Source organism: Poromitra crassiceps (assembly GCF_964638095.1).
Source record: "Poromitra crassiceps genome assembly, chromosome: 7".
NCBI lineage: Eukaryota > Metazoa > Chordata > Actinopteri > Beryciformes > Melamphaidae > Poromitra > Poromitra crassiceps.
In genome coordinates, this window is record NC_139628.1 from 42,641,552 (window position 1) to 42,656,089 (window position 14,538).

The 14,538-nt window shown below is 45.2% G+C and overlaps 1 protein-coding gene across 3 annotated transcripts in view; it reads right to left on the reverse strand.

Annotated features, from left to right (window-relative positions):
* The window catches only part of nlgn2a (neuroligin 2a), a gene marked incomplete at its 3' end in the record, with an annotated part of 189,880 nt that overhangs the window by 92,992 nt on the left and 82,350 nt on the right, over positions 1–14,538 (reverse strand). For 2 of the 3 annotated variants that reach the window (XM_083639659.1, XM_083639660.1), the window contains one exon: positions 10,930–11,079. In XM_083639659.1, the coding sequence (XP_083495785.1) occupies positions 10,930–11,079 (150 nt within the window). The remainder of the gene's footprint in view (positions 1–10,929; positions 11,080–14,538) is intronic. The other variant, XM_083639661.1, reaches the window with a different exon arrangement.

Below are 14,538 nucleotides of genomic sequence, written 5' to 3' on the forward strand. Positions count from 1 at the left end.
CAGATCCCTCGTGGTGGGAGTGGTGGTGACGACCACCGCGCACCTCTTTCCAAGATACCGTTGGCACCAGCACCGATCTGGACCACCTGCTCACACTACTGTACCCCAACCCTGGCCTCCCTGATGGACAGCAGCCTGGGCACCATAGCCGGGAGGGCCAGTGGGCGCAGTTCTGTTCCTGCTCTTCCTGGTGATTCTGTGCAGGGCCTGCTTCATGTGCCATTGCAGACACAAGACACACACTAGAGGTCTGCTACCTGACCCGATGGTCGGGTAGGGCCTGGTTTTCAAATAAACAATTAGGGCTCAGGTGGGGTAGGGCTTGATTGTTGTCTCAGGCACGGGGCGGGCTAGGGCTTAAATTTGAGGCCTGTGCAGGGCTCTGACAAGACCAGCAAGAGCAGTCAGGAGCTGAAACCCCAAACCGGTGGGGACATCAGTTACCCCAACTACACCAATGAATGCAAGGATAGGGCAGAGTGGGGTCGACAGGGGTGACTCCCATAGAGACACTGCGTAACGCGTCATCATTCAGAAACCACGCCCAAGACGGGGGAAAACAGAAACCCCCCCTCCAATCCTGGCGTTCTCCTATGTTGCGTGCATGGGTTGCGTGTTGCACAAAAAGATCGTAAATCCACATTTTTCTTCTCGCCAATTCTCAATGGCGTCCTTGTTTTGCTCAGGAGTACAAAAAAACTTGAACTGGCGATTTTTTACATTTGTTGTCTGCGCAGCCCCACCACACAACAGCTTTTAGCTATGTTTAATTCAAGGAAAATGACGCTGGTGTGTGGGAAATGAACGGAGCTTTTCCCCCGTGATGGGCGTGGCCTATTTCATGCAGTGTCTCTATAGGGGCCTCAAAGAGAGCAACTTCTACCCCGAGCACTACAACATCCATAACTAAATACCATTGAAAGTGTTCTGTTGAGTGAAAGGTTCAATAAAAATCCCAGGCTCAGGTTTTACAATGAAAGAATTGCAGAATTAAATGACAAAGAACCAGAATGAGAACCAGAAGCACTGTTAAGGCACGGTTCCCTCACATGTATCTCACTTCTTAGCTAATTTGTCACGACGATTCATGAGCTTAAAGCCAACGACTGGTGAGAGCACACCCTCAAACCAGCACTACACTACTTGACTGTGAACAGTCAACTGGAGCCCTTTATGACTCGCGCCGTGTGGGGAGGATTTCCTCCAGTGTGGAGACGGGGAGAGAGAAAGAGGATCACGTCTCAATCTGCACTGACGGAGAGAGATTGAGAAGGTTGGTTCATTTTTTTCCCCTTCCACCTCTAGCGCTGTCTGTCACTCTGTCTCATGATCTTTCTATATTTACCTTTAACTGATGGTATTATGTTTATCCGCTACTGATTTAGGAAGTGAAGCTTATTGTCGTCGCTCTAAATCGGCAGCGGGGTGGCAAAGGGTCAAAACGACAATGGAAGGACAATAGCAGGAACAAACATTGCTGTGCCAAAGAACATGCTGTTGGTGAAATAAACTTGCTAAGGAGGCAAAGCAATAAGGCCAGGGGTGAAAAATGATTTGTGTTTACAGGACACAGACTGAAGCTCAGGTGCAAGTAGAGGAGGCAGGTAGTGAGAGGGGGGGGGACTCTGTCCTGACCCGGGTGGGCTGGTCACTCACCACTCACTTTGTAGTCTTGTAGATCACCACCAGGGGGTTTGAAGGTGACACCGCGAGCCGGGGGGGGGGACATGGGGGAATTTTGGGAGATTGAAGATGAGCTTTTGCCACTGCAGCAGGCCAGGCGGGACGAAGAGCTGGGTCGAATAACCACTAAAGGTTATTAAAGTGTCACATATAACACTTTTTTCTCCTCGAATAACCACTAAAGGTTATTAAAGTGTCACATATATAACACTTTTTTCTTCTAATAATATAATAGGGCGGAGGGGGGCGGCACACACGAACATGGACCGATGACCCACACAAACACAACCCCTTATCCTATGGATGTCGTAGACATTGTGACATCATTAGTGATGTTACAGCCCTAGTGACATCAGTGATCACAATCAACAGCCACCATCCTGAGTTATATACATTGTGACATCATCAGTGATGTCATAGACATTTCCAAGCCCAATCTCCTCAAATTCAGGGACCCAACACGGTCTCTGGAGGAGGCGGCATGCTGGCACGAGGGCAGAGAATTCCGGGAACACACAGGTCGAATAGGAGAGCGAGGCGGACAGAGGGAGGAACATTGAGGAGGGGGGCGGACCCCCGAGTCTGGATTTTGTGTAATATTCTGTGAGAGGCAGCAATGTGCCGCAAGGCTTCCATTCTGCCGGAAAGCCATTAGAAGAAGAAGAAGATAACTGGTGAACCAATGTGCAATATTACCATCATGTCAGATCAGAACACCAGGAAATTGGCGGAAAAGATCATAGGTGATCCACTGCACCCTCTATGGTCTGAGTATGCACTCTTACCTTCAGGGCGAAGGTACTGTATGCCCAGGATGAAAACTAAACGAGGCATTACATCCTTCGTCCCACACAGCATTCAGCTGCTTAACAAGCTTTAGCTCATAGCTTGATTTCTTAGCACTTTGAATTTGCACCTTGCACCTTGTGCCTTATTGATCATGCAATTTTATGCTTTTTTATGATGTATGTATTTTATGCTTATATATTTTTATATGTTGTGCTTTATGTGTGCCTGTGTTCTTTTTGGGCTCTCCCTGTGCATAACAAATTCCCTGAGGGGCAATAAAGGTTTCATTCATTCATTCATTCATTCATTCATTCAGAAGAAGAAGGCAGAGAGACACGGGGGTTCGTGCAATTAAGAAGAGAGGAGAGGATTGACAGAATGTAGGGAAGCAGTGGAGGGATAAATCCAGAAGGAGGCGGTAATGCAACATAAAGGATGTCAACTGCCATAAAACACCACAGATGAAGAAGAAGAAGGCAGAGAGACATGGATCAAGGTTAATTAATTATTACTGTTACAACACTGAGAATTTGTCTAATGAGAACTAGCAGCTTTACAGAAGCTCCCAGACAACAATTAAACAAGTTTTGAGTCAAACAATGCATGAAACAAGGAGGCACAGATGGCGGGAGGGGGAGGCCAGTGGAATATAGCCTATTTAATTATGTTCAAGTAAAAGTATAATTCTGTCTATTTTCCCAAAGCTTTCATGGATTTCAAGGACCCGCGGGAAGCCTGTTATTTATTTAGGTTTCATGAACATGTCCACAGCTGCCACACATCACAACAATCAGCTTATGACCTCTGATAAGTCACCAAAATGGCCGATAATGGCTCAGTAATGGGCCTGAGAAGATTTTCCCAATACAAAGACGACCTATCTCAAGGATAAGCACTTCTGCCTGCTCTCAATTCACACACACAGGCACGCACACGCACCCACGCGCACACGCACACACACACACACACACACACACCACACACTGCACACGGACACACATGCCCGCATGCTGTGTTGAGCAGTACCTTCCACAGACCACTCTCGTTCCTGTATCACTATTCCTATCACCAATCCCTTCCAAATCACATTCCAACGCTGAACCCGAGAAGCCCAACACGCTCGCAAAACACGCCCCGTGTATTCACAATGCACACATTGATATGCGTGGAGGCGTACGCCGCTACACGTGCTCCATGAGCCCCCCCCCCCCCCCCCCCCCCCCCCCCCACACACACACACACACACACACACACACACTGTGCTACTGGCTTCTCAGTAAAATGCCATCCATCAGACGCATGTGGCGAAAGATTACTTGCACTTCACCCAATCACCATCAAATTGCAGTGGATGCCTCTCATATTTGGGAGATAGCCGTGGCTTTCCCTCTGCATACAAATGGCTGAGAATCCCTCTCAGTTTGCTTTCTCCTTGACTTGAGGGAATGTGACGAGCGTGTCACAGACAGGCTGTTAAAGGAACAGTACGGGAGAAGCCACCGGACCAGGTGTGACGAGCGTGTCACAGACAGGCTGCTAAAGGAACAGTACGGGAGTGTCACAGACAGGCTGCTAAAGGAACAGTACGGGAGAAGCCACAGGACCAGGTGTGACGAGCGTGTCACAGACAGGCTGTTAAAGGAACAGTACGGGAGAAGCCACAGGACCAGGTGTGACGAGCGTGTCACAGACAGGCTGCTAAAGGAACAGTACGGGAGTGTCACAGACAGGCTGCTAAAGGAACAGTACGGGAGAAGCCACAGGACCAGGTGTGACGAGCGTGTCGCAGACAGGCTGTTAAAGGAACAGTACGGGAGAAGCCACCGGACCAGGTGTGACGAGCGTGTCACAGACAGGCTGCTAAAGGAACAGTACGGGAGTGTCACAGACAGGCTGCTAAAGGAACAGTACGGGAGAAGCCACAGGACCAGGTGTGACGAGCGTGTCACAGACAGGCTGTTAAAGGAACAGTACGGGAGAAACCACCGGACCAGGTGTGACGAGCGTGTCACAGACAGGCTGCTAAAGGAACAGTACGGGAGTGTCACAGACAGGCTGCTAAAGGAACAGTACGGGAGAAGCCACAGGACCAGGTGTGACGAGCGTGTCACAGACAGGCTGTTAAAGGAACAGTACGGGAGAAACCACAGGACCAGGTGTGACGAGCGTGTCGCAGACAGGCTGTTAAAGGAACAGTACGGGAGAAACCACAGGACCAGGTGTGACGAGCGTGTCACAGACAGGCTGTTAAAGGAACAGTACGGGAGAAGCCACAGGACCAGGTGTGACGAGCGTGTCGCAGACAGGCTGTTAAAGGAACAGTACGGGAGAAACCACAGGACCAGGTGTGACGAGCGTGTCACAGACAGGCTGTTAAAGGAACAGTACGGGAGAAACCACAGGACCAGGTGTGACGAGCGTGTCGCAGACAGGCTGTTAAAGGAACAGTACGGGAGAAGCCACCGGACCAGGTGTGACGAGCGTGTCACAGACAGGCTGTTAAAGGAACAGTACGGGAGAAGCCACCGGACCAGGTGTGACGAGCGTGTCGCAGACAGGCTGTTAAAGGAACAGTACGGGAGAAGCCACAGGACCAGGTGTGACGAGCGTGTCACAGACAGGCTGCTAAAGGAACAGTACGGGAGTGTCACAGACAGGCTGCTAAAGGAACAGTACGGGAGAAGCCACAGGACCAGGTGTGACGAGCGTGTCACAGACAGGCTGTTAAAGGAACAGTACGGGAGAAACCACAGGACCAGGTGTGACGAGCGTGTCGCAGACAGGCTGTTAAAGGAACAGTACGGGAGAAGCCACCGGACCAGGTGTGACGAGCGTGTCGCAGACAGGCTGTTAAAGGAACAGTACGGGAGAAGCCACAGGACCAGGTGTGACGAGCGTGTCACAGACAGGCTGTTAAAGGAACAGTACGGGAGAAGCCACCGGACCAGGTGTGACGAGCGTGTCGCAGACAGGCTGTTAAAGGAACAGTACGGGAGAAGCCACAGGACCAGGTGTGACGAGCGTGTCACAGACAGGCTGTTAAAAGAACAGTACGGGAGAAGCCACCGTACCAGGTGTGACGAGCGTGTCACAGACAGGCTGCTAAAGGAACAGTACGGGAGAAGCCACAGGACCAGGTGTGACGAGCGTGTCACAGACAGGCTGTTAAAGGAACAGTACGGGAGAAGCCACAGGACCAGGTGTGACGAGCGTGTCACAGACAGGCTGCTAAAGGAACAGTACGGGAGAAGCCACCGGACGAGGAGACAGCGACTCAACGCTTCTTCCCAGGAATCGATATGAGCTGCAGGGAGCAGCGGTGTGGGCGGGTGCGTTGAACACTTTGTCATTGTCTCTTTTCCATTGTTGATACAAAGTCTGAATAAACAACTTGGAGTAGCCGCCGATATTTCTATCTCGTCTTTTTTATCGTTGAAAACGACACGTCTGTGAGTAATCCGCTTGTTTGGATTCCTCCTGAGCGGGGACTGTTCTCATCCATCTAAAAACACTAAACGCCCGGCTCGAGCTGGGAGAAAAACACTCCACTGCCCCTTGTGTAAGAGGGAACACATAACCTGCAATATGGCTGAGTTGTGCCATAATACTTCCTTCCATTATTAACCCCAGTTTGCTGGGGTTAATAATAGTGTTTCACGTCATACTGTAGGTTTAAGCCGCGTGAATGATTTCGGTGTGATACATTTGAGACTGGATGAAATGATATCAACAGATCTGATAGTGTGTTAAGATACTGGGTCCAGAGTCTCACACATACAGTAGCTTTGATGTGGAATAGAGGTATAAAGACACTGCATGAAATAGGCCACGCCCATCACGGGGGTAAAAGCTCCGTTCATTTCCACACACCAGCGTCATTTTCCTTGAATTAAACATAGCTAAAAGCTGTTGTGTGGTGGGCTGCGCAGACAACAAATGTAAAAAATCACCAGTTAAAGTTTGTTTGTACTCCTGAGCAAAACAAGGAAGCCATTGAGAATTGGCGGGAAGAAAAATGTGGATCTAGCTGTCAAGAAGTAAGTTGGAGTGTTCATCTTCCATATATACGATCTTTTTGTGCAACACGCAACCATGCACGTGACATAGGAGAACGCCAGGATTGGACAGGAGTTTGTGTTTTCCCCCGTCTTGGGCGTGGTTTCTGAATGATGACGCGTTACGCAGTGTCTCTATACAGTAGAGCAGCGTTTCTCAACTTGTGGGTCGCGGGGCCGTTTTGATTGGGTCGCGGACATTGGCCAATTTTTTTTTTTTTTCATATTTCATTTGAGTTAAATTCAGATTATTGAAACTGGATTAGCCTGACCAGTTTTACTTGTTTAACAAGCTGAAGCATATGCTCTGCCTGTAATTCAAGAGAAGTCTGCCTTTTCATTTCATATTTAATTTTAGTTCAATTCAGATGATTGAAACTGGATTAGCATGGCCCCAGTTTAATTAAAAGTTATGTCCAGTTTAACTAAAAAGCATATAGCCTGCTTGTGATTCCTTTTTATTTCATATTAGTTAAATTCAGACTACTGAAACTGGATTAGCATGACCAGGTTAACTTGTTTTATTATTATTATTATTATTATTATTAACTTATTATTAAATAATACGTTTAAAAACATATAGGCATGTAATTCAAGATAAGTCTGCCTTTTATTTCATATTTCATAGAGTTCAAATAAGACTTTCTGAGCATGACCAGTTCGACTTGTTTAAATTAAAAAACATATAGGCCTGTCAAGTCTGCCTTATTTCAATTGGTTTTTAGCCCTAGTTGCACTTCTCTTGCACTTTTTTGTTCATTTGAGGTTTATAACCGTGCATGAAGACATTGTGTATTAAATTAATGCGCTATTTTTTGTGCAATAAATTTGAGTGGTTTAAAAAAAATCAGAAATTTGGGTCGCGACTTCATGACAAGGAAAATAGTGGGTCCTGAGGCTACACCAGTTGAGAACCACTGCAGTAGAGTACAGTAGAGTACAGTACAGTACAATGCACAGCAACACGCTGTTGCTATGTAGAGTCATCTGGTCACATTTTAGCTTCCATTTCTCGATCCGCTTGTAGTAGCAAACGCTGATGAGTCCAATAAAGATGCATTGACAAACAAACACTTTGGGTAATTACATGCAAATAAACATTTTGTCGCCATTGTAACCGCCATGTCAAGTGCTCCGAAAAAACAACGTGGTCATGTCCTCTAAAGAAGGGAGAAAACCAAATAAGGCAGGCTATTTTGAAACGGCGTGCAGGAGGCCACTCCCTCTCTTTCCCGTCCAATGAAATGTGTAATGCACTTAGCTTCCTTTACTTAGCACCTGCCTCTCCATGCTACATGATGCAGCGAGACAGAGCGGCAGGCCGGGTAACAGAGAGGTGAGGCGCAGGGTGTTTTTCAGGGAAAGGATGACAGATAGGCCTACCCGTGTGTGTGTGTGTGTGTGTGTGTGTGTGTGTGCGTGTGCGTGCGTTTTTGGTGAGGCTGAGTGTGGCGGAGTCAGCGTTGTACTCGATTCCAGGACTCGACGTCAGCTGCCTGCAAATCGCCCTGTAAAGCTTTGATAGCTATATTAATACCGTGACATTATTCAATTTGGTGCCAGGGCAGGCACGTGTGCATTCAGCACCCCCTCACCACATTACAATGGCATTGTACGTTTGTGGAATTGACGGAAATGTAAAATATGAACATTTCTCATCGAAAATACGTTGCATTTCACGTTTCTATATGCGTTCCCGACTTGCAACTTACTCATCATGAGAGGAGGAGGAGGAGGAGCCAGTAAAGCCACCGAAATCCCTCGCTTCCACTGTGTTCCAATGACACCTGAAAAACTGCACCATCACCCTGCCTGCTCCAACCCAAAGACCCTTGTAAAGTCCTTTTCCTTTGTACAAGCCTCGCTTTTTCACGGAAATGAATTATACAGCTTTGAAATAGACATCTAGAGGTTGGAGGTGCTGGGCGGAGGTGCTGGGCGAGGGCGCGCCGTTAAAGTGAGGGATTGTGAGCTGTATTTCTGGGATTGTGAGGTGTACTTCTGTGTCAGTAAAAATGCCAGATCCCTTTCTGATTTGCATGCTTGTTCCCCGTCCCGTCCCCCGAATTCCCTCTCATAAAGGCCACTCTGCCAGAGTTATACCTGGCACAATGGCTGGTGAGCGAATGCACGACTCGCTAGACAAGAGCAATCAACAACAGGCATTTCACACAAAAGAACTGTGGCAGATGAAAGTCAGGCTGAAAGGACGAGATGGGAATTTCACAAGCATGAGCTGGGAGCTAGTAACAGTTTGCAGTGGCAGTAGTGAAGCTACTGTGGGTGTGTAAAAGGTAAAGATTACTGTACTCATTTTTAGATTATTGGCATTATGGTCTGGTCTAAAATATGCGAAAAATTGTAGCACAAAGTTTTAGCACTTTTAAGAAAAAGTAGATTGTTGTTGTTGTTACTGTGTAATTGTGTGTGTGTGTGTGTGTGTGTGTGTGTGTGTGTGTGTGTCTGTGTGTGTGTGTGTGTGTGTGTGTGTGTGTGTGTGTGTGTGTGTGTGTGTGTGTGTGTGTGTGTGTGTGTGTGTGTGTGTGTGTTTTACCCAACCTGTTGCAAACTGATACAAATACCTGTTCTGAATAACTATCATTATAGCTTCAATAACATACCAACCCTACCAATATTGAAACCAGAACCGAAACTAAACAAAAACTTTCTAAAAAGCGACATCTACCAAACCTACTGGAAACTAATGGAAAACCAAACTTGACAGAAAAAAGGGGAAAAAAGATGAAGAAAACGACATAAAAAAACGACAATACGATCGAAAAACAACTGATGTTTTCTTGTTGTTTTGATCTGTGGGTGCATGATGATGGTTTGTGGGCCTCTTGGTACATCTCTAGGCTGTCATAGACGACGGAGCAATCACACAATCAGAGCACTCAGACCAGAATAATCAACAAAGGAAATCCATACGGAGTGAGAGCTCTCCATGATCAGCGCCTGGATAGCTTTTCATTAGATTGATGAATTCTATTGATGCCATCCATCAAGGACTTCTCCATCCATTCAGAACATTTTGAAGAGTCTGTGAAAGGAGGAATCGACCTCGCTCTTGTGTGTGTGTTTGTGTGTGTGTGTGTGTGTGTGTGTGTGTGTGTTGTGTTGTGTTGTGTGTCTGTTGTGTTGTGTTTTGTGGGCTAATGGGTGGGGAGAAGAGAAGAAAAACAAAAAGAGATCCTAATTGTGTTGGTGTGCGTCTGCTTTTACAATGCATTATGGCTACTTACATTAGCTCCACACAGTGATGAGGAAGTCTTATTGCTGTGGGACCAGGTGTACTACATCCACGCTAAAGCGCTTTCCTTTTAAACCGCATAGCTTTTGCTACGTTAGCGCCCTGCATCCACAACCCTGCTGTTTCACCCTCCGAAACCAGACACGTACTGATACGCTGCTCACCCCTGAGTCAGTGCTAAAACTCCGGGGTTGCCTTGTAGTCTGGACGTGCAGAAACGCAGCCCATTGGAATACGATGGTACATTATTGTTGAAGTAGGAAAGCAGTAAACATGCACACAAAGGGCAACCATTTACTGCAACCATTTGCTGTTAGAAATGGAGTACAATTACAAACACACATTATTAAACCATTAATCAAACCAATAACTGACAGCAGTCAACGTCAACATGTTAGCGGTCTGAATTAAACTGAAGCTCTCTGTGCTATCCGTGCCAAACTCCCTTAACAGCTCGCACTGAGTTTTAGCCATTTAGCTGACATGTAGCATGACTTGTTTTGTTAGTATGGACGTATATTTTTTTTCTGTACTGCTGCTGAAATGCTTGTGTGGACAGAGATCCCTTTCCCTTTTAAAACACCGGTTTAGAATGAAACCAACCGTGTTGGTGTGGATGTAGCCTATCTCCTCACCTACAAATCCCTCCACGCCCTCGCCCCCCAGTACCTGTCTGACCTCCTGCAACCCTACACCCCGTCCCGGAACCTGAGGTCCTCCAACTCGGGTCTCCTCTCCATCCCCCACTCCCGCCTGCGGACCTTTGGGGCCAGAGCCTTCAGCGTGGCTGCCCCCACCCTTTGGAACTCTCTCCCAGCCGAAATCCGCAATGCCGCATCACTGGCTACCTTCAAAACTCTACTCAAAACTCACCTGTTCAACACAGCCTTCCACAACTAGTCTCTTCTGTTCTTTGTTGTTCTCTGTTGTCATCTATGTGTGTCCATCATCTTTTTGTGCTCTGTGAAGCGGCCTTGGGTTCCTTGAAAGGCGCTATATAAATCCAAGCTATTATTATTATTATTATTATTATCTATGTGTGTGTATTACAGTATGTATGTGTGTGTGTGTGTGTGTGTGTGTGTGTGTGTGTGTGTGTGTGTGTGTGTGTGTGTGTGTTGCAATGCAAAAGGTCTCCAAAAGACTGACCCAGCACGCCGAGCCGGTAGTTCATGGTGACCACGATGACGTTGCCGTAGGCGGAGAGGACGCTGGCGTCAAACATGTTCCCCGTGCCCTCCATGTACGAGCCTCCATGAAGGAACAGCATCACCGGCTTCTTCCTGCGGTCACGGATATCTGCACACACACACGCACGCGTGCACGCACACAAACACACACACACACACACACGCACACACACGCGCACACACACACACACACACACACACACACACACACACACACACACACACACACACACACGAGAGAAGGCAGGGAAATAGAGAGCAGAAAGTGAAAGTCAATAAGTGTGTGTGTCTCTCACATTCTCTTTGATCACACATGGTGTTTGGCCTTAATATATACTTCGTATTTACATGTATTTATTTATTTGTTTGTTTGTTTATTTTAATATAGGTCATTTAGATTTTGGGCAATGTTCCCACCCAGCAACAGGCAATGTAGTGAGACACAAGTACAAGAGACTAATCAAAATGTGTCCGGGTAATTAATAAAGCAACAATCCAGTATTGAGTCTTAAAATGTAATTTTTCCCTCAAAACAAGTGAGAAAATTACCAACTGAGCGAGCTAATTTCACTTGTTTCCAATACAAACCAACTCGTTTTGAGAATCAGATTGAATTAGTTGTCATTTGCTTGTAGTGATTGAGTGCCTCATTCTGCCTTCCTGAAACAATTTAAAACTGCACTGGAACATTTTCCACTTCAACAATGTTTAATTTGTCAGAAGGAAGAGGATTTTAACTCTGAAAATATCAGACTAAATGACTTGTTAAGATGGATGCTTCAGCTAACTTAGGGGCATTTTAAATATGAGACTAAATCACTTGTTAACACATTCACTGCCAGCCGTTTTTTCAATACTGTAGGTAGCTTCTGCCAAGTTTTTTTTTTTGAGGATTCTGGCTCATCTTTGAAGAGCCGAGGATTCTTTTCTGCTAAGATTTTGTGAACACAAAATATCTCAAAAGAACTAATAGAATGTGTGCTTTCTCTGTCTAAAATAGTTAGTTTGTAGAGTTAGTAGTTATTTAGGCATTAGCAGTAGAATACAGCATGGTTTCAGCGTCTGAAAACTTAAGCTGAGATAAATAGCTTTTTGTGAAATTCGATAGAACAGTCACTTTAACCATTTATTTTTGGCGTAAGACGTCAGACCACTAAACAATAGTTTTGAACAGTAATTTCCTCCATAGCAGCAGGAAACCCCCCTCTCCTTCAAACTCCTCCCTCCGTGTGTTCTCCTCCCTCCGTGGCTGCAGCGGTACAAGCGAGGCTCTGCCTGGCTGCTGGCGGCCGCTCTTTGGGCGAGTCTGCATGGGGCTCGTTCCTTTCGGTTGTGAGCTCAGCTGGAATGAAGCTGCGTGCGATTGTGGGCTTTCTGCCGGTGTTTCAAAGTGTGTTGCACCCATAATCTATTATGCAAATTTGCAATCCCCCACCGCCAGCTCTCAGCGCGAAAGCGAAAGCGTGGATGCTGTAGCTCACTTAGGTGCATTTTAAATATGAGACTAAATGACTTGTTAAGATGGATGCTGTAGCTCACTTAGGGGCATTTTAAATATGAGACTAAATGACCTGTTAAGATGGATGCTGTAGCTCACTTAGGGGCATTTTAGATATGAGACTAAATGACTTGTTAAGATGGATGCTGTAGCTCACTTAGAGGCCTTTTAAATATGAGACTAAATGAGTTGTTAAGATGGATGCTGTAGCTCACTTAGGGGCATTTTAAATATGAGACTAAATGACTTGTTAAGATGGATGCTGTAGCTCACTTAGGGGCATTTTAAATATGAGACTAAATGACTTGTTAAGATGGATGCTGTAGCTCACTTAGGGGCATTTTAAATATGAGACTAAATGACTTGTTAAGATGGATGCTGTAGCTCACTTAGAGGCCTTTTAAATATGAGACTAAATGACTTGTTAAGATGGATGCTGTAGCTAACTTAGGGGCCTTTTAAATATGAGACTAAATGACTTGTTAAGATGGATGCTGTAGCTCACTTAGAGGCCTTTTAAATATGAGACTAAATGACTTGTTAAGATGGATGCTGTAGCTAACTTAGGGGCATTTTAAATATGAGACTAAATGACTTGTTAAGATGGATGCTGTAGCTCACTTAGGTGCCTTTTAAATATGAGACTAAATGACTTGTTAAGATGGATGCTGTAGCTCACTTAGGGGCCTTTTAAATATGAGACTAAATGACCTGTTAAGATGGATGCTGTAGCTCACTTAGAGGCCTTTTAAATATGAGACTAAATGACTTGTTAAGATGGATGCTGTAGCTCACTTAGAGGCCTTTTAAATATGAGACTAAATGACTTGTTAAGATGGATGCTGTAGCTCACTTAGGGGCATTTTAAATATGAGACTAAATGACTTGTTAAGATGGATGCTGTAGCTCACTTAGGGGCATTTTAAATATGAGACTAAATGACTTGTTAAGATGGATGCTGTAGCTAACTTAGGGGCCTTTTAAATATGAGACTAAATGACTTGTTAAGATGGATGCTGTAGCTCACTTAGGGGCCTTTTAAATATGAGACTAAATGACTTGTTAAGATGGATGCTGTAGCTCACTTAGGGGCATTTTAAATATGAGACTAAATGACTTGTTAAGATGGATGCTGTAGCTCACTTAGGGGCATTTTAAATATGAGACTAAATGACCTGTTAAGATGGATGCTGTAGCTAACTTAGGGGCATTTTAAATATGAGACTAAATGACTTGTTAAGATGGATGCTGTAGCTAACTTAGGGGCATTTTAAATATGAGACTAAATGACTTGTTAAGATGGATGCTGTAGCTAACTTAGGGGCATTTTAAATATGAGACTAAATGACTTGTTAAGATGGATGCTGTAGCTCACTTAGGGGCATTTTAAATATGAGACTAAATGACTTGTTAAGATGGATGCTGTAGCTAACTTAGGGGCATTTTAAATATGAGACTAAATGACTTGTTAAGATGGATGCTGTAGCTCACTTAGAGGCATTTTAAATATGAGACTAAATGACCTGTTAAGATGGATGCTGTAGCTCACTTAGGGGCATTTTAAATATGAGACTAAATGACTTGTTAAGATGGATGCTGTAGCTAACTTAGGGGCCTTTTAAATATGAGACTAAATGACTTGTTAAGATGGATGCTGTAGCTCACTTAGGGGCATTTTAAATATGAGACTAAATGACTTGTTAAGATGGATGCTGTAGCTCACTTAGAGGCATTTTAAATATGAGACTAAATGACTTGTTAAGATGGATGCTGTAGCTCACTTAGGTGCCTTTTAAATATGAGACTAAATGACCTGTTAAGATGGATGCTGTAGCTCACTTAGGTGCCTTTTAAATATGAGACTAAATGACTTGTTAAGATGGATGCTGTAGCTCACTTAGGGGGCTTTTAAATATGAGACTAAATGACTTGTTAAGATGGATGCTGTAGCTCACTTAGAGGCATTTTAAATATGAGACTAAATGACTTGTTAAGATGGATGCTGTAGCTCACTTAGGTGCCTTTTAAATATGAGACTAAATGACCTGTTAAGATGGATGCTGTAGCTCA